At 36.5% G+C, this 22,099-nt stretch overlaps 1 protein-coding gene across 1 annotated transcript in view; it reads right to left on the reverse strand.

Annotated features, from left to right (window-relative positions):
- LOC124615848 (chitin synthase chs-2-like) overlaps window positions 1-22,099 on the reverse strand; it is a 231,621-nt gene that overhangs the window by 147,400 nt on the left and 62,122 nt on the right. The window contains exons 5-7 of the mRNA XM_047144001.1: window positions 16,968-17,167; window positions 16,699-16,840; window positions 7,479-7,681 (exon numbers count right to left, since the gene is read on the reverse strand). Coding sequence (XP_046999957.1) covers window positions 7,479-7,681; window positions 16,699-16,840; window positions 16,968-17,167 — 545 coding nt within the window. The remainder of the gene's footprint in view (window positions 1-7,478; window positions 7,682-16,698; window positions 16,841-16,967; window positions 17,168-22,099) is intronic.

A 22,099-nucleotide genomic window follows, 5' to 3' on the forward strand; every position in this document is an offset into this window, starting at 1 on the left:
AACTGAACCAACAACAACAGTAGCAGCAGCAACAAAACCATCAACAACAGTTGCAGCAACACAACACTGCCTAAGGAGGAGTCAAAGACAAGGTACATCTATATCATTAAATAAGGATTTTGTATGGCTTCAGACAAAGAAATGGAAAAGATTGTGACAAATCAGCAAGAAAATTTGCAGATAAGTCACAACTACTATGGAAAAAGCAGCAAAAGAAAAAATACTTGCAAAACAGTCAGGATAATGAGTCAGAATATTCAATGTCTCAGAAACAAAGTACTAGATCTAGAAGTAGCTTTAAATAATCTTGCTGATGTCTCTTGTATTTGTTTATCTGAACACTGGTGAAAGGCTAGTGAATTAAGTCTCATAAATATAAGCAAGTTTAATTTAGCAACACATTATTGCCGAAGTGTTTTTAAAAATGGTGGGGTATGCATTTACTCTAGAGTAGGACTGCAGTTCAAAGTGAAAACAGAATTGGACCATCTAAATATAGAAAAACATGCCATAGAGTTAAAAACTGAGGAGAAGAGTGAAAAACTAGTTGTCATTACAGTATATAGATCTCCACTGGATGACAAAAACATATTCTTTAAAAAAATAGAAGCAGCATTAAACACTTTTTATAGTAATGAAGTGAAATTATTTTTATGTGGAGATTTTAATATTAACCTGTTAATTGAAAGTGATGAAAAAAGACAGCTTTTGAGTATACTCAGCAGCTTCCACATGAAACCACTCTTTACAGATGCCACCAGAATAACAGAACTGTCATCTTCTCTTTTAGACAATATTTTCTCAAATATGGAGAATGGTATCACTGAGCAACTAAACATAAACTTAGGTCTTTCAGATCACAATACACTTTTAACATACATAAATTACTCTATCCCCAAGGCAGTAAAATATAAGTGGGGATACAAAAGGCACTTCTATATAGAAAAAGTAAATACTTTCATCCAGTTGTTAGCTAATGAAACCTGGGAAGATGTCTTTGCACAAACTACAACCGAGGAATCTTTCAATGCTTTTTCTAGAACATTCATGTCCCTATTTGAGATGTGTTTCCCAAAAAGCTCACAAAGATCAATGTCATGCCTAGGAACACAAGCCAGTGGATAACACCTGCTATTAGAGTATCTAGTCAAACACTAAAACATATCAGTCAACTCAAAAAAGATAACAAAGATGAACACTTCACAGATTATGTTAAGACATACAAGAAAATTTACAGGAAGGTGATCAAAAAAGCCAAGACAATGCACAATGACAGTGTAATTGCTGGGTCAGCAAACAAATCAAAAGCTATACGGAATGTAGTAAAAAAAGAAATAGGCCCAAGCAAAAATGTTAGAAATTCAGATGACTTTGTTTTAAAAGATGATCAAGGTGTGCTAGTCAGAAATCGTACTTTAGCAAATTACGTTAATGACTACTTCATAAATAGTCCAATCAGTCTGCATAAAAATTGTCCTAAGATTAGTAGAACATCAGTCCCAGAAGAACAAAGTGTGAATTCATTATTGCTACCTCCCACAAACAAATTGGAAGTTAATCAAATAATAAAAACAATGAAGAATAAAATGTCCTCAGGGATTGACGAGATACCTTGCTCAGTCATGATGAGATGTGCTAGTGTCATATCAGACCAACTCTCACACATCATAAACATATCATTTTCAGAAGGTGTCTTTCTACAACGATCAAAAATTGCAAAAGTAAAACCATTGTATAAAAAGGGCAATATACATGAAGTGGGAAACTATAGACCAATAGCTTTATTATCGGTATTTTCAAAAGTAATAGAGACAGTCATGAAAAACAGAATTACAAATTACCTCGAGAAATTCAATCTATTGTCTGTAAACCAACACGGCTTCCACAAAGGAATGAGTACAGAGTCAGCCATCACCCAATTCATTGAAAATATTGTAACGGGGCTAGATAAGAACAACAGTACAATAGGAATAAATTTGGACCTCTCAATGGCATTCAATACTGTCCAACATGATATCCTGCTAGACAAATTAGAATATGTCGGTATACGAGGAGTAGCTAAAAAGTGGTTTCAGTCATATCTCCATAATAGGAAACAGGTAGTAGAAATTGCAACAACAAACAGCAAAAACCAAAGTATTGTTTACAGATCGGATATTCAGACTGTGCCAATAGGGGTACCGCAGGGGAGTGTTCTAGGACCTCTCCTATTTCTTCTTTACATAAATGATATCAAGATTCCAGTAAATGGTACTCATATAACCCTGTTTGCGGATGACACAAACATTGTAGTAACTGACATAAACCGGGTATTGCCAACATCTGCAACCAGAGTTATAGAATATTTGCAAAATTGGTTTGAAGTGAACAAATTAACCATAAATATCTCTAAAACTAATTATATCCATTACAGGAAAGCAAAGTCACACTCTGATCTAGATCTCAGAATACAAAATAAAGTAACTGTGAGAGTTGCTACCACAAAATTCTTAGGTGTACATATAGATGAAAATTTAGACTGGAAATCCCATATCCTATATCTCTCACATAAGTTAAGCTCTGCTTGCTTTGCTTTACGCGTTATTAGCTTTGTATGTAGTAGGGAATGTAGCAGAGCTGTTTACTTTGCTTATATACATTCTGCTATTACCTATGGCCTCATCTTCTTGGGTCATAGTAAGAAAAATCTCAAAACCATCTTCACTCTACAAAAACGAGCTGTTAGAATAATTACCAACAGTTCAAGGCTAACTCCTTCAAAGCAATTATTTAAACAGCTGAATATTCTACCCCTACCATGCCTCTATATACAGAAAAGCGTAATTAAGTTCAAGGCTAACTCCTTCAAAGCAATTATTTAAACAGCTGAATATTCTACCCCTACCATGCCTCTATATACAGAAAAGCGTAATTAATGTAAAACGAAATATTAACAATTTCCAATCCAACTCGGATCTACATACTTACAACACAAGAAAGTGCAATGACATTCATATAAAAAGAGTTAACAAGGCTTTGGCGCAGAAACAAACAAACATACAAGGAAGTAGATTGTATAACAAACTACCGGTAAAGATGAAAGAAATAAAAAAATTGTCTTCATTTAAAGAAGCAGTATTCAAATTTTTAATTACCAACTGCTATTATAGTGTAAAAGAATACCTGGAATAGCTCCATACTAAACAATTATATTTATGTACTCTGTGCCAATAGTAATTTTTATCTGACTGTTGCTATGATCTAAATAAATAATATGTACAAAAGTGCTAGAATTGTATGTGTTATATCTAAATATCAACTGTGTATTCCATGTAAAAAGTCTTTCTCATGCATCAATGTAAATAATCAAAGTTGTACATGCTATTTCAATGTGGTCTGATGTTACATAGTCTACTATGCACATCTGTATTTTGTATAGTATTGTTCACCCTATATGTGTGTATATATATACTATGTATTTTTTTGACGAAATCCATGCAATGTAAATTGTCTCTGGATGAATAAACTACTACTACTACTACTACTACTATTCCCACTGTCACGGATGGATGCTGACTGAGCTGCCAAGCACGCACATACCAAAATATACGCAATCAGTGCGCACCTAGTGGCATCAGATGGAAACGTTCCCTACTTTCTGAATATGCCTCGTATCTTGTCAAAAATTGATTGTTTTTGTTGTTATGTATGCTGGATAAGTATCAGTTATACAGGAATACTGGCAATGTCAGTCTGAAACTTCAATACAGATAGGTTTACTGATGAAACGATGATTGATTTGTATTTAGTACAGAGCATTATGAAATAATATCTTAATAAGAACCCATGAAAGACACCAAGGAATTAAAAAATGCAGAGCAACAATATGAATAAATATGGTGGCCAAGAATTTTCCCTTACACTGGAGAATTAGTAAGACAATGTCCACAGTGCACTACGGAAACAAAGAATTCACATTAGACTCAAACATCACAATCTCCAAAATGATCATGCAGCGAGTTGGAGCTTATTTATTCAAATTGTCTGGCAAATGGTATTGTTTGCAACTGACAGGTATTCTTGTATCCAAAAATTGTGTTTTGTATTCTTTACATGAGTCAGATGTTATAAAATGTCTAAAGTCTATATTTCCCTATCATGCTACACTGGAGAAAGTTGTGAGTGACGACAGGACACATTTTGGAAAGTTACTCGCATACAAATTTGCCCTGTCTGCAATAGAATGGTCTGTAAAGCATACAAAGCAATGGATTTCTTGAAGATAAGAGACTAATGGAGACTAATGAAGAGAGATGAGTACTACAGGACTTCACAAAGTGTTGCCTCCAGTGAGCTTCCATCAGCATAAATTACAATGGGAAGATGCACAAACAAGGTGTTACCAATGATACCAAATCATTTACAGCCTGACATGGCAAAGATAAGATTGCTCAAAAATGGGAAGAAGAAACTCAAATGAGTGAACAATACTATTATGCAAAAATCACTGGGCACCGTATCTTCCTAAATTAAGAAGATCATGAATTTCCATAGATATAGCCTTGAAAAGGAGAGAGCAGTTCACCTTACTCTTTCATTATTAAAAGCAATAAAAAGAAACCATTTCTATTTTTTGCAAGAAACTGAGAAGGATGGGGACTATGATGTTGGCTTCCAAACTGATTCAAAGGAGGAAAGATTGACATCACTGACTAGGGACCGTATGAAGCCCCAGGCTAGATTAAGCAACCAATAGTTGAACAAGATAAGTAAATGATAGATCGCGTCAAGGGAATGACATACAAAAACAATATGATGACTGAGCAAGCATACAAAAGTCTTGTGCAAACTATGTTGAATTATACTTCTATGACTGTAAATGTCATTGTAACTTGAAAGAGTATATGTGTCACATGTGTGTTTATTCTTTGAGTTGATTTGTGGAAGAACTTTGGAAATAGGGTTGAAATGTAAACTAAAGTAAATTCTGACAATATTATGAATAGGATAGACTCTACTCACCACATAGTGGAGATGCTGAGTGACAGATAGGCATGAATGCCAAACAAGTAAGTTTTTGGCCAGAAAGCCCTTCAACGGAATCAGACAACGTACACACACACACTCACATAAACACAATTTGCATTTGTGTGAATGTGTGTGAGGATGTGGTCTATTTCCAATGAAGTCATTTTTGGCAAAGACTTACTTGTTTAACAGTCTTTTTGTTGTGTCCATCTGCAACTCTGCTATATGGTGAGTAGCAATCTGTTCTTGTCATATTATTGTAATTATTCTATCCTGGATTTTCCATTGTCTAAAATAAATTCTCAAGTTTATCTAATTCATTCTAATTCAGACAATTTGAACATTGGATTGAAAAGCAGTTATGGTGTCAGCAGTTTTGCGTGAGGTGTAGATCTTGGTAAAAGTGTGATCAGATGGCCAATCACGAGTCAGACGGAAACAGTCAATGAGAATTATAGCCAGTGAGAATGTTGTTCTGTATTTCTTTCATTTACATGAAGTTAGCTACCACCAACACTATAAGTGGACTTTTACCACTGTCATGTATCATTTATTCCATTTCTTAAATGAAGTTAAATGATAGTTTGTTTGCCTTGTAGGAATTTAATTGTGTGTAATTAGCATTGTGATATTGGGCTTCATACTAGTGATTTTTTTTATGATTGTATACTCCTTTACTTATTTGGGTGTCATAATAGTCTAATGCTAATGATAATTGCTGAACATAAATATTTTTTTTTTTTTTTTTTTTTTTTTTTTTTTTTTTTTTTTTTTTTTTTTTTTTTTTTTGGGCGGGGGGGGGGGCTGAAGATGGTAGCTCGATAGCTTTGTTTCAGTTGTTTTGTTATGGATTTTAAGGCTGATTAGTTACTTATGTGCTTTTTGGAGAGGTCTTTATTTGTGGGAATATTTTAGGAGTTTTTGTGATTGATTGTAACTCATATGGAGCAGATTTAATTTGCATGTTGAAAAACTGGATTGGTGTTTCAAACAGGACTGCTTGGAACAAAAATAACTTATAAAAAATGTCCTGAGGAAACGGTACTTGTTCTGTGAAAGGATTGTACAGACGGACTCTAATGGTGCTGCAGGAAAGAGGGGTTCCACTTGTGTCAACTGAGCATTCGAGAGAGGAGTTGGTTTGCTGGTACTGGAGATCTGAAGATGACACGTCTGTGAGTCAACAAATGCTTCGATATTTTTATCTCGATATAATTACATTTGTTGAGACACACCATCATTGAGGGCAGGAGCCTCCACTGAGGAGTTCATGTGTTGCACTGTCGAAAGTGGTGATCTCCTGGGTTGCACAGAGACAGTAGTTGAGACTGATGAATCGAAATATGGGAAGCACAGTTGCTGTATGGGGTAGCATGTAGTTGGTAGGTGGGTCTTCGGTGGTTTGGAGAAAGGGAGTAACAAGTCTGTTTGGGGATTACTTCAGTTTGTACAACTGCCTCAAAGATGGTTTTGTTAATTTATCTGTAAATCATAGATCATAGTATACATTTCAAAGACCCAGAAACAGGTGCCAGCATGAACAGTATTGGGGGCAACCGGTCTGCCATGAAATGTCCCAATAAATGTAAGGTCACTTCTGATACCTATTTATTTGAATACATATGGAGGAGGTGGAGCTTTTATAAAAAAATTTATGTTCTTTGTTCCATTCCCTTTTTTCTCATATTTTATTTGATTTGCAGAACTATTATGTTATGTCTACCACTGTATAATGAGAGTTGCTTGCTTTTGGGTAATGTTGTGACTTTAAAAATATTCAGTTCCTATCTATGGTTAGACAGGAATCTAATTTATCAGCTTAAATTGCTAAAAGAGACATGAGCAGCAATCATATTTCCACTCTTGGCTGTCAAAAGTAAGTTGCTGTTTTCTATTAATAAGGAGTTCTGATGGGAAGACCATATAAGAGATACAGAAAGAGGGATAAGGGCGGCAGAGAGGGGGGAAAAGAAAGAAAGATGGACAAGAAATGGGAAATGGGGGGAAGAGAGAAGGAGAGAGGGACGGAAAGAGATGATAGGGGAAGAAAGAGAGAGATAGATGGAGGGAGAGAGAGAGAAAATGCCCACATGGGGGGAGGAAGACTGGTGGGAGAGAAAGTACATCTACAAAATATCCTTTTCCATCCCTACTCCAGTCTTACTCCCAATTCTGCACACCATGGGCCATTCTCTCACAGATGACCCAGTTGCAAGACTTGTTCATATGCTCACCCAACACCTCCTACTGCAGTTCAGTCACAGGCATTTCCTACCCTATAAAGGACAGGACCACATGTGAAAGCAGCCATGTTATAAATCAGCTATGTTGGTATTAATGTCGAGCATTCTATTGAGCAGACAGGTAACCAAATGTCTGTTCACATGAATGGCCATCACGAAACTATGATGTACTATTAACTTACTAATAAAATTAACAATAATGTAAATTTTTAATGATAATATACTTACCTGTGTCCCCAAGAAGTCACCAACTGTGTAAGAGCTTGGTGCATCAAAGAAAAGGTAATCTGGTATAATGTTCTGGTAAGTGCAAGGATCTGTGTTCTTTAACCCACACATTACAATTAGTAATGAAATAGACAGTGGAACTGTCACATTCACAGGGAATGCAAAAGCAATTGGCTGGATCATTATTTTGCAGGCAAATTTTCCTGAAACAAGAGATTATCTTGTTATTGACGAAACTCTTCTAGCCAAAACTCTTCTTTAATATACCACAAAACCATAAAAAAATTGATAGTGTGCCAGAAAATGTCATATTTGTTATTATACAAGTAATCTCCATGATTCTAAACTACTATAAAATATTAATAAACAACACAGACAAAAACATGCTAAATTTGAACTCTTGAAATGTGTTAAAATGTCAAAAAACAAGAACAAATTTATTTCTGTTTTATATGTTAGAAATTCAGTGATTTAGACCAATATCTTTTTTCCTGTTGTATGTATCCATTTTTTTTTAATAATGTCTTTTGTCTAACTGTATATCAAGTAAAATCCATCACATGTAATGTATTATTTGCTAACACAGAAATAATCAGTCCCACCAAAAGTCTTGTTTGATTAGCATTTCCACAACAACTTTATTGTACTCTGTACATTGTTTCTTTTGACATTTTGCTTTTAATATTTTGAAATCTTGCTATCAGGGGTAACAAGCTACTCTTCACAACCTTCCTCTGATAATACTGGGCTGGTTTTTTTTTTTTTTTTTTTTTTTTTTTTTTTTTTTTTTTTTTTTTTTTTTTTTTTTTTTTTCAAAGAATACCACAGTTAACTTTACAATCAAGCTAAAACATCATCTTCTAGGTAACCTTTGTATTCAACATGAGTTTTTACTTTTCAAATTGTAAGATATGAAGTACAGAAGTATAATCTATTCCCTGCTCTTATTAAGCAGGGAGGTTTCTTACTATTGAACAAGGGCTGTTCATTGCTGATCAAGACAATATTGCATGTAGCACAATATGAGACATAGATTGTGTGATAATGCTGTCACATTAAATTATACTTGCTCACAGTTTACCAGGTTTAGCTTTCTCCACTGGCGTTCGTGAGATGAAAGTACAAAATGAAACAAAAAAGATGGAAGAAAGAAGCACAAGAAAATAGAGCTGTTCTAGAAATTTTTGTTCATATCAATGAAAACCTTAAAGTGCATTTTAAGCACACTTAAACAGAAAATAATATAAAAAGAATACCTGGAAGTACCAATATGGAGGAGGTTATTCATATGTGGTAGAAGTTGAAAACAGAAGCAGATTAAATTATCCATACACTAAATAGGTAAAAAATTCTTCTTGTTTACAACAGCAACATTTAAATCACAGATAAAACATCAGAACTCCTAATAATTAAAGCAAATGAAACCCCAAATGATATTTGCAATTACTCATCATGTAATAAACTTTCACTGAAAATAAACAAAACAATATGAATCTCTACTTACAGAAGGAAATTAATTTTGTAAAATTAAATGCAAATGAAAATTTCATGAATAATGTAATGGACACAGATTTTTTACAAACTAATGTTCACTGTCACTTGATATGGAATGAACACACAGGTACACTAGCAAAGTGTAATCAGCAGTCTACACCCTTAGAGAGCTGCCATCACAATGTTCCAGGCAACATCTTGTTGTCACACACTATTATTATATGCATGCCATCATTAGTTGTGCAATCATTTTGTGAGGTGTCCCATTTGCAAAACATGGACACAGTATTCAAACTATAGAAAAAGGCCACTGGAATAATAACTGAAAATAGTAACAAAGCTCTCTGTAAAAGCTTTTTAAACAAATGGGGATTATAACTGCACTATGTGACTATGTCTGCTAAACTATTATACATGTCAAGAAAAACATTTGCAATTACCTAATGAACAGCAAAATTTGTGATCATGGAACAAGAGCCAGACAAAACATTTATCAAGACTAACAAAAAACACAAATGAACATTTTCCATATAGAAAAGCAGTTGTACAATAAATTGCCAAGAAGATTAAAGAGTCAACTAAAATCCAAATATTTAAAAATCGGTTAAGGCATACCTTTTAAATAATTCATATCACAAGCTCAAGGATTATTTAGGTAACACAAAGTGGAGAACAGCAAAAAATAATTAATATTAATACTGTCACTCTAGTGTAAACTGTCAAAGTTTAGTACTAGGAATACCAATTTATTTTCCATAATGCCCATTACAGGGTGGGCACATTATGCCCATTTCAAAAAAATAAATAAACAGTCATTGATTATTATTCATGTATATTAACAGCACACTTTCAGAAGAGGTAATGATGTGTAAGAAGGGTTCAGAACTTGAAAATATCTTTTAACATACTCTTAGCAATACCAACACACTACCAATAATATTTACTGTTTGATCAAAAGCTGTATAACTAGAAAATGACAAAATAATAAGTACTATTTTATGGAGGGAAGTTTCAACAAGCACAAGGATTCACAAAGATTGCCAAGAATTTTCCAGAAAGTGAAATTTTCTAACTGGAATAATTATTAAACTAATATGTTATTTTAGTGAAAGTATACTGTCTTTGAAAGGATGAAAAAACAAGCCAACAAGTTGCATTACTCAGGTTTATTAGAATCCTTGCCCTATGTTTTGATAAATATAAAGTCATCTCCTTCAGAAGGATATTGTGATGCTTGTTGGATATTGTGTTGAAAAAGTACCAGTACATTAGTATAAAACTGTGTCTTGTCAAGCAAAAATTCACTATGACAGGGCCCAAATAGATTTATTCTAATGTACCTTTTCAACACAAAATGTAACAATCATCGAAATTTCCTTCTGAAGAAGATAATTTTATAATTATCAAAATCAGGTCAAGGGTTCTCATAAACCCATGTTAAGCACTGCTTCGCTGATTTTTTCATCCTTTCCAAGACCATCGGTTTACTGTTGCTGTTTACAGTCATGTTCTAGATTTTAAAAGTATACATTCTTGGATACAATAAAATTGGCCCACAAAGTCATAAAAGTGGATTTTGAGGAGAAATATATTTTAAGACTGCAACGCTCTGGAACACAAAAATTCTGAATATGAATAACTACTGTAATATCAAGTTTCTGGAGAAAGTAAAGTGTTTGTTCAAAAGAAAAAAATGAGGGCTTTCAAATCAGTTATACCATTCTTAAAACAAACCATTTTTAGGGGAGTTGAATTTTGATGTGCACATTGTTTACTGGTATCGTAAATTACAAAAATTCCTTGAGATACAATTTTTTCTCTATGAACTATATAGGCTATTTCCACAAGCAACTAGTAGACTATATTGTAAATAAAAAAGTCCAGCAAAGTGCAGCCCAAATAAGAAATTAAGAATGAACTCGCAAATTGTGATTGTGGTTTGACGTCAGCTGTAGAATATTTCTGAACTAGTGAAAATTTGTGCAAGACTGGGAGTTGAAACCGTATTTCTCATTTATGGCGAGTGGTGGCTTTAACCACTTTGGCTATCCAAGAACACCTCCACAAGTGGCCTAAATCTCCATCTGTCCTATTCGTGAAGCCTGGGCTCCGTCATGTGAACTAACAACACTAGCAAAATTAAGTGAAGTAACTAGTTTGACTAAGGACAATTTTGTTGTATTGCTGGGGCATCTAATGATGTTTATAGAAAAGAGACTTACAAGGCTAGCACAGAACTGAGAAAATGTCTAAATAATTTAACTCATACAAATGTACTTGTTGTGAATGTCCTGCAACATCATGATTTATCAAGTTGGTCATGTGTGTTCTGCGAGATTAGTATCACAAACAAGAGTTTCATGGAAATATGTGCCCATGTCCAGAATGCTGATGTTATAGACATAAACATTTTGGAACCAAGATTCTATATGGCTCATGGCCCACATTTAAATGCATCAGGAAAGGAGTTACTTGCTGGTAAAATATTTCCTCGTATTTCGTGGAAAAATGAAGAAACTAGGATTTTTGGTGAGCAGCAAACAGTAAAACCATCAACGAGTTGAAAATTAAATAGTAGTTTAAACCAGGTGACTAGAAAACAAACAGAAAACAGACACAAATTTTGAAATAGTTCGAGCACCCAAGGTAAGTGATATCTCTACAAACAAGTCTAATCTGCCTATATTTCATCAAAACATTAAGGGGCTTAGCAGCAGAGTAGATCAGCTATCAGTTAATATAAATGACAGAAATTGTATAAAAAATGCTCAAATATTGTGCTTTACAGAACATCATATCACAAGTGGCATTAACTTATTACATTTATGTTCTAACTACAACACTGCAAGCTCCTACCCTAGGGACAACAAGGAAAGAGGTGGTGTTGCTATTTTGTTAAGGTCACATTTAGATCTATAGATGTAAGTAAATACTGTTTAGAGCAACTATTTGAAGCACGTGCAATAGAAAGTACAGCAGATAGCTCCCCAATAATAGTAGTGGCAATTTACAGGATACCTGGATCTAACTTTAGGGTCTTTTTGGTTCAAATAGAATTATTGTTATTGTTTTATTTTCTAAAATTAATGGAATTATCATTCTGGGGGCTTTTAATGTAAACTTTTTAACTGAAAATAACAACAGAGTAAAGCTCCAACATCTTATGCATTGCCGGCCGCGGTGGTCTCGCGGTTCTAGGCGCTCAGTCCGGAACCGCGAGACTGCTATGGTCGCAGGTTCGAATCCTGCCTCGGGCATGGATGTGGGTGATGTCCTTAGGTTAGTTAGGTTTAAGTAGTTCTAAGTTCTAGGGGACTGATGACCACAGATGTTAAGTCCCATAGTGCTCAGAGCCATTTGAACCATTTTTTTTTTTTTTTTTTTTTTTTTTTTTTTCTTTTTTTCTTATGCATTCATATAATCTCATTCCAGTAACTGACTTTTCCACTAGAATCACATCTGAGAGTCAGACTTTGATAGATAATATATTTATAGATTTAAGTAGGTACAATGGTTTCATTATCACCCCTGTCTTGAATGGACTGTCTGACCATGATTGACAACTCCTCACTCTGCATGACTGTATACCCCTCAAGAAATTAATCCTCACCTGGACGTCTATTGGATCAATGACTAGTGATGCACTGGAAGTTTTTAAACACAATGACTAGTGATGCACTGGAAGTTTTTAAACACAACAGATAGACTGGAGCCCAGTATACAAGGTGAATGAAGTTAATGCTAAATTTAATATATTCATAAATGACTTGTCAGCTGTCTTTGAAGAGGTATTCCCAAAAAAGTTTGTTGGAAGCAATACTGGTACACCATTGAACAAAACCTGAATCACAAAGGAAATTAAACAATCATGTTAAACAAAGAGGGAACTTTACATTGCAGTTAGAAAGTCTAAGGACACAATGAAAACTGTCCATTGTAAAATGTACAGTAAGATATTAAAGAAGATAACATAAAAATCAAAAGCATTTTATTATGAGCAATAAATTGATAACTCTCATAACAAAATGAGGACTATTTGGAATATTGTTAGAAGGGAGACAGGGAAAACCGCAAGAACTTTTTAAGAATAAGCACTTCTTGTCAGTTTCAGAACAAATACACTGTGAGGGCTTTGTTAATGAAGTTCTGAGTCATATGCAAAAGACTATACCCAAACATACAGGTAAAATTCATATCAGACATGTCACAGCATCTGAAATTAGAAGAACGATCATCTCTCTTGAGAATACACATTCCACTGGTGTAGATAATATCTCTAGTAATTTACTAAATCAGAGCTGTGCTTTTATTAGTGATGTACTCAGCCACATTTTAATGCATCCTTATGACAAGAAACTGTGCCTGACAGCCTCAAATGTACTGTTGTAAAACCCAATTTCAAGAAAGGTGACAAAACTGAAGTCACAAATTACAGACCAGTTTCCCTTCTAACTGCTTTTTAAAAGATTCTGGAAAAGCTTATGTATACAAGAATTTTCAAACATCTACAACAGCATTCAAATGAAACCCAGTCACTAGTGTAAAGTAATGGTAACAATTTTATTAACGCAAAAATGTAGTTATCTACAGTATACATACTCAAAAATAGTTGCCAAAACTGTCACCACATTTATCCCATTGCTACATTAGCCGGTTGATTCCATCCTTGAAGAAGCTAGTAGGCTGCTGTCGGATCCAGGCCTGGACCCAGTCACACACTTCAGCGGTGCCCATGCTAATACCCAGTAACCTATGGATCCCGTCCACAGAGATTCTACAGTTGTCCAAAACTAAAGCCTTCACTTCCAGTGTGACGACACAATGAGCCTGTCCAGGACGAGCATCGTCTTCCAGTGACTTGTGCCCCTCAAGGAATCGTTTGCACCATTCCACAACACTTGACTGACTCAGACTGTACTCACTGTACACAGCCTTCATCTGTTGATACATTTCATGGCCTCCAACTACCTCCACCACCAAAAATCGAATCAATCCTCATTGTTCCTGCTCACTTGCCTGCACGTTCGGTAGTGGATGATAACATGTGTGACCACCTTCTCTTCAGCTTGAAACCACACTGGCACTATGCGACATCAAACAGTGCACACGCATCAGTCTGTCTACCAATAGATGGCACCACCATACCCGCAGTTACATTTTGCCACCTTACGTGTAAGGAGAAGGTAGATGCACTGACCAGGTTTCATTTGAATGAACCTCAGATAAATACAACATTCTCAGGAAAAGTCAGTTTGGTTTCCTAAAAGGTCTGTCAGTCAAACAAGCAATGTATTCTTTCACGAGTAAAGTTCTGGATTCAATTAATGACAAAGTGGTAACAATACGGTTATTTTGTGACTTGTCAAAAGCCTTTGACACTGTGAAGCACCAAATTCTATTACAAAAAGCAGACCCATTATGAATAAGTGCTGTAGCAAATAAGTGGTTGGAATCATACCTCAAAGATAGAAAGTAGAAGGTAATAGTAGATAGTACTGATGAGATCCATAGTGGTTTGGTTTCACCGGATTGGAGTACCATTAAATGCGGAATGTCCCAAGGATCTGTTCTTAGTCTTTTACGGTTCCTCATATTTATAAATGATCTACCTCAATGTTCAGAGCTACAGTGCCTTTTTACTATTTTTACAGGTGACACCAACATTATGATTGATGGTCATACGTGTGAAGATCTTCAAGGATCTATTAAGAATATTCTTAATGATTTGGTGAAAAGATTTAGCATCAATGGACTCTCTTTGAAATGCAATAAGACTAAATATATTCACTGGAACTGCTAAAACAGAGGATGAGTTAACTCTGAAGTGTGGCAGAGAGTCAATAGAAAGAGTTGAAACAACTAAGTTCTTAGGTGCTGTAATTGACTCTCATCATAAAATAAATCTCCAGAAGAGACTCAGCTCATCAGTTTTTGCCCTACACTTTCTGTCCAAGAATGGAAATACAGACACAATGTAAGTAACATTCTATGGATATTTCCATTCTCTTATAACATATTGTATTATATTTTGGTGAAACCAGACACTAGCAAAGAAAATACTCTTGGATCAAAAACGTGTTGTAAGAATAATGACTGGTGTATACTCTACATGCAGTTGTAAAAAAATGTTCTGGAAACTAAAAATTCTTACTATTACTTCCCAATACATATTTTCTCTTGTGTGTTTCATCTGCAAAAATACTGAGCTTTATAAAATAAATAATGAATACCACAGATATGATACAAAGAGAATGTGTGATTTCTACAATGATTGTAAAAACCTGACCATGGTACAAAAAGGTGTGCAGTTCCTGGTGTAAAAGTTTTTAATGCTCTCCCTCCACATATTAAAAACAAATTTGATAACTACTCCTCTTTTAGGGAGCACCTGAAGCAATTTCTACTGGAATGGTGATTTTACAGTTTGGAAGAGTTGTTTTAGCCACAATTAAAAAAACCTAATAGATCTGTGCAGCAGAAATTTTGAGTTGATATCCCATAATGTAAGTTTGAGCAATGATGTGGGTACTGTACTCATGTAATATTCATAGTTATTTACACTGGTTCTGTATTTGTTTTTACCGGCCGCGGTGGCCGTGCGGTTCTAGGCGCTCCAGTCTGGTGCCGCGCTGCTGCTACGGTCGCAGGTTCGAATCCTGCCTCGGGCATGGATGTGTGTGATGTCCTTAGGATAGTTAGGTTTAAGTAGTTCTAAGTTCTAGGGTACTGATGACCACAGCAGTTGAGTCCCATGGTGTCCAGAGCCTTTTGAACCATTTTTGTATATGTGTTTCACTTTCTGTGTCTAGCGTTTGCTGTAATCACACATTCTTACCACTTGTGTGTAATGCAGACATGGAGTATTACTTTTGTATGATTGATTGCTTTAATACTACCTATGTATATATCCTTGTGAGTTTATCGGAGTTGGATCAATGGAGTAAGATTTAAATAAATACACTCCTTTGTGCTCACACTGTATTATCATGATTCCTGTACAGGGTGAGACACTGTTTTGCCTTGGTATGAATTAAATACTGTAGAGCAGTGTGAGACACAGCATTTATGATCAACAGCTATATTAAAATAAGAATGAACTAGCAAATTATGATTCTGGTTATGCATCATCTGTAAACTATTTCAGATCAAATGAAAATTTGTGCCAGGCCAGAACTCAAACCTGGATTTCCTGCTTGTTGTAAGCGATCACCTCAACCACTTTGGCTATCCGAGCACTCCTACAGGAGACCCAAATCTTGATTGTATGTACCTAGTCAGACCACAGTATTCAATATCTTAGTTGCTGTCAATACTGTGCTATATTTTATAGAGATTAATTAGTTAGTTTCATGTTGTAATGCTCATTTTGCATCATAGCTTGTAATGATTTGGAATGAGTCATTCTAACTTCACATTGCAAATTAATTTCTATATATGGTTACATTCTGAAGATTTATAAGTCCTTTTTTTTTCTTCAAAAAGAAAAATTATATACAGATGTTGTGAGTTAATAAGTCCTAACCCCCATCTTTTATACATATAGTAATAGAAATTCTTCTATGGAATAAAAGGAGTTGTCAATGAGATTGCTCAGCACATTTTCAAATGTTACTTTGTTGTCTTTGCTGTTTAATCATTATGCTAGTGTTGTAGTTAAGTTCCAAAATGATGAATGGTGTTGCAAATTTATATGTACTACTCTCTAGGCATTTACTATACTACTTACCAAATATATAACAGATATATGCTGCGCATATCTGTATGATAAGTACAAAGACTGAAGCATAATAGTATGCGTCCATTTGAAACTTCTCAGGAGTTGTAAGAGCCTCATCTAACACACTTGTACCAGCATCAGAACTTATTACCTGAAAGAGGATTATTCAACAAATAATCATAAACTGAAATTTCTTTAGTGTAAGACAAACTATAATGATTTCAGAAAGTTTAGTCTGCTCATAAATAATATTTTTCACTCAGCTATCAAATACTCACTTCAATTACTGTTATTTTATGTGGTCCAAAAGCTGTAGGAAGCAGACTGAAGAAATTATTTACATTTTCGTTCTGCAGAGCAAGGATTACCAGTATAGACACAAAGAAGCACAGTATTTTCCAGCATGATATAAACAGATAATTGTAATAACGTGTTGCTGATAGTCTCTTCATTATTTGATGCAATGGCTTCACAAAACCTGAAAAACATTAAGAATTAACTCTGATTAAGGCTCGAATTCAATTTTTGCAAAATGGAGGAAATATGAGAGATTCATATACAATATTTTTTATCAATATGATTATGTACCTTAGCTGATAAGACTCTGAGACACAGTGTGCACAAAAATGATCAGTAGCTCATAAGAAGTGCAAAGTGCATTGGCACTTCCTGTAATTGACTGACAGTAAAATACATTAACCTGCTAACAACATTATCTTGCAAACCCTGAGGTCTCATTATTCACCAAAAGCCCAGTACAGATGGATATTCAAAAGAAAAGTCCAAGACAAATATAAGAAAGAGTTAACAAGGGGAAAGAATAAAAAATAATTATAACAACAGAAACTGCAAAAAAATTTCAAAGGTACAATAAGAGTGACTGACTGGCTGGCCTTTATTTATCTTCAGGAGTCAAAATCCCAAGTACTGCCAAGAGAAACACTTACAGTAGAAAATACTAATCCCTAATTTTGAAACCTACATTTTTTTCTTCGAGGAGGGAAAGGAATTGGTTCAGGAAGACCAGAAAAGAGGGGTGGGGGCTGGTCCCTCAGAGTCTGCTTGTAAAAGGCATCAAGGAAAATGTATCATAGTCAGTAGGAGGTCAAAGACAGTACACAGATAAGAACTGTGCCAGCTTCAATTGGCAGAGACAGAAAGGGATGAGTGAAAAGTAAACATGGATTAAAAAGGAAGGGAAATGCAAAGTATAATAAACAATGCAATTAAGAAATAGAAAGGATGGGAAATTTAGAGGGGGTGGGGGGAGCTCACAGAAAAATAGTAATGAAAAAATTAAAATAAATATGTAATTAAGTAAATAATGAAATGCTACAATTGGGGTTTGTTTATAGAAGTTGAGTCCAGGAGAGGTACAGGAGGAGAATATATGTTGGAGGACAAGTTCACATGTCCCAAGTACAAGGAAACCAATACTAAGCAAGGATTGCAGGGTAAGTATACAAATTTGGATTTGAGGGATGATTGATTGATTGGTTTATTCATCCATAGAACAATATACATTGCATGGATGTCATCAAATGATTGTAAAATATTTCTTATAAAATAAACATGTCTCTTTACAGTATATAAAGCTCCTATACTTAGTACTACTTTTCTAATCATGTCAAGTTAAATTTGTTATGCAGTACAATGTTCATGAACATTAATCTACAGTTATTTTAAATATTCATCTGCAGTGTAATAGCTATTATCTAGTAAATATTTTTTTAGCCTTTGACTAAAGGTATAGGGATCATTTACATCTTTTATTTCTAGTTGTCATCTGTTGTACAATTTAATACCACGATATAAAACACTATTTTGAGTTTTTGACTTGTTTATTCTGTTTAGATGTAAACAGTGTCTGGATTTGGTTCCATGGTCGTGAATTGTGCTGTTTGTGGTATACAGATTAATGTTTTTCCTTCTATACATTATGTTTTGATAAATACACTCCTGGAAATTGAAATAAGAACACCGTGAATTCATTGTCCCAGGAAGGGGAAACTTTATTGACACATTCCTGGGGTCAGATACATCACATGATCACACTGACAGAACCACAGGCACATAGACACAGGCAACAGAGCATGCACAATGTCGGCACTAGTACAGTGTATATCCACCTTTCACAGCAATGCAGGCTGCTATTCTCCCATGGAGACGATCGTAGAGATGCTGGATGTAGTCCTGTGGAACGGCTTGCCATGCCATTTCCACCTGGCACCTCAGTTGGACCAGCGTTCATGCTGGACGTGCAGACCGCGTGAGACAACGCTTCATCCAGTCCCAAACATGCTCAATGGGGGACAGATCCGGAGATCTTGCTGGCCAGGGTAGTTGACTTACACCTTCTAGAGCACGTTGGGTGGCACGGGATACATGCGGACGTGCATTGTCCTGTTGGAACAGCAAGTTCCCTTGCCGGTCTAGGAATGGTAGAACGATGGGTTCGATGACGGTTTGGATGCACCGTGCACTATTCAGTGTCCCCTCGACGATCACCAGTGGTGTACGGCCAGTGTAGGAGATTGCTCCCCACACCATGATGCCGGGTGTTGGCCCTGTGTGCCTCGGTCGTATGCAGTCCTGATTGTGGCGCTCACCTGCACGGCGCCAAACACGCATACGACCATCATTGGCACCAAGGCAGAAGCGACTCTCATCGCTGAAGATGACACGTCTCCATTCGTCCCTCCATTCACGCCTGTCGCGACACCACTGGAGGCGGGCTGCACGATGTTGGGGTGTGAGCGGAAGATGGCCTAACGGTGTGCGGGACCGTAGCCCAGCTTCATGGAGACGGTTGCGAATGGTCCTCGCCGATACCCCAGGAGCAACAGTGTCCCTAATTTGCAGGGAAGTGGCGGTGCGGTCCCCTACGGCACTGCGTAGGATCCTACGGTCTTGGCGTGCATCCGTGCGTCGCTGTGGTCCGGTCCCAGGTCGACAGGCACGTGCACCTTCCGCCGACCACTGGCGACAACATCGATGTACTGTGGAGACCTCACGCCCCACGTGTTGAGCAATTCGGCGGTACGTCCACCCGGCCTCCCGCATGCCCACTATACGCCCTCGCTCAAAGTCCGTCAACTGCACATACGGTTCACGTCCACGCTGTCGCGGCATCCTACCAGTGTTAAAGACTGCGATGGAGCTCCATATGCCACGGCAAACTGGCTGACACTGACGGCGGCGGTGCACAAATGCTGCGCAGCTAGCGCCATTCGACGGCCAACACCGCGGTTCCTGGTGTGTCCGCTGTGCCGTGCGTGTGATCATTGCTTGTACAGCCCTCTCGCAGTGTCCGGAGCAAGTATGGTGGGTCTGACACACCGGTGTCAATGTGTTCTTTTTTCCATTTCCAGGAGTGTATATTCACACGGAACTGTCATAATTTCTAACTTTTTGAACAACTCTTCACAGTGTGCCCTGTTACTGCTATTTGTTACTATTCAAACAGCTCTTTTCTGTATCTTGAAAATAGTTTGTATGTTTCCAGCACTTAACCCCCAAAACATTATCCCATAACTGAGGACTGAATGCATGTATCCAAAGTAGGCTACTTTGAGAGATGAAATATTGCACACTGGTGCAAGGATTCGCAGGGCGTAACATGCTGAAGATAGCCTCTTTGCTAAAATTCTCACATGCCCTATCCATTTTAGCAGACAGTCTACATTCATCGCCAAGAATTTGCTGTCTGTTACACAATCAAGTACCTGATTGTTTACTTTCATTGTAATGTCAATGGGTTTTTTATTTAGTTGGAAGTTTATATGGTTTGTCTTTTTAACATTTAGAGTTACTTTATTCTTTAGTGACCAGTTGTGGATGTCTCTGAGAGCTTCATTGGATTTTTATATTAACAGTGTTGAGCTTTTGTCTGTAATCACTACAGTGCTGTCATCAGCAAATAATATTTTTTCCCCATGCCTGACGCTCTGTGGGAAATCATTTATATATACAAGGAAGAGGATTGGGCCCAGTACACTTCCCTCGGGGACTCCTGTATTAACATATATTGGATTGTATAAGTGTTTTACTACCAATCTTTTGCAAATATGTGAGATTTCAACTTTTTGCACTCTGTTTTCCAGGTATGATTTAAACAATTGCTTTGCCGTACCCCTTATTTCTAATAGTTCTAGCCGAGCGAGGTGGCGCAGTGGTTAGCACACTGGACTCGCATTCAGAAGGACGACGGTTCAATCCCGTCTGCAGCCATCCTGATTTAGGTTTTCCGTGATTTCCCTAAATTGTTTCAGGCAAATGCTGGAATGGTTCCTTTGAAAGGGCACGGCCAATTTCCTCCCCCCCCCCCCCCCCTTCCCTAACCCGAGCTTGCGCTCCGTCTTTAATGACCTCGTTGTCGACGGGACGTTAAACACTAACCACCACCACCACCACCTAATAGTTCTAATTTGTGTAATAAAATTCTGTGGTCAGCTGTGTCAGAAGCCTTTGATAAATCCAACAAAATGCCTGTTGCATTCTCACCCTTGCCTAATGCTTCTTGTACGACTTTGGTAAACTGTGCTATGGTAGTCTGTGTACTTTTTGTGGGCCTGAAATCAAGTTGATAATTGCACAGAAGATTAAATTTTTCTACGTAGTTCATTATCCTATTTTTCATTATGGTTTCTATTATTTTGGAAATACAAGACATCAAGGAAATTGGTCTGTGGTTTTCTACATTTTTTGCATCACCATTTTTTTGTAGTGTTATTACTTTTGCTTGCTCAGTTATCAAGGAAAGCAGCCAGATCTGAAAGATTTATTAATTATTATTGTTAATGGAGTTTTTATGTTGTGTATACATTTCTTTAGCACACTGACTGTGATTTCATCCAACCCTGTGGATTTTTTATTCTTTAGATGATGTATCTTCTGTGCCACCTCTTACTCTGTTGTTGTAAAGGGCACCATTGTGGTGACTGGTCCTGTTGGTGTAGAACATATGTGTCTGGAATTTTCTCTTGCAGTTTCTTAGCAATCCCACCAAAGTATTCATTCACAAAGTTTGCTAGTTCCTTTGGGTTGCTGGGAGTGGAAAGGGATGTGCTGTGGTAATGTATGTAAAAGATTTGCATCTGAGTCTTCCCATTTATTTATCTTTACTCTTCACTTTGCCTGCGTCATCTCTGGTCTGAAGCTGACATATTGCTTATGAACATACTATCTCTGACCTTTTAGTCTCTCTCTGATACCTGTCCTTCATCTTTGTTTATCCTTGTCCTTACTGCAGGTGGGCACTATCATCCTGCAGCTGAGTGACCTACCTTACCTTTTTAGCTTTCCTTCTCTCCTCCCCAAGGAAGGAGTTAATAATTCCGAAAGTGAGGATGTTGTCATCACTTTTACTTTTATGTGTACCTGTCTGCAGCACTAAACTTTTTGCTTCCTG

The sequence above is a fragment of the Schistocerca americana genome, chromosome 5 (genome assembly GCF_021461395.2).
Source record: "Schistocerca americana isolate TAMUIC-IGC-003095 chromosome 5, iqSchAmer2.1, whole genome shotgun sequence".
Classification (NCBI taxonomy): Eukaryota; Metazoa; Arthropoda; class Insecta; order Orthoptera; family Acrididae; genus Schistocerca; species Schistocerca americana.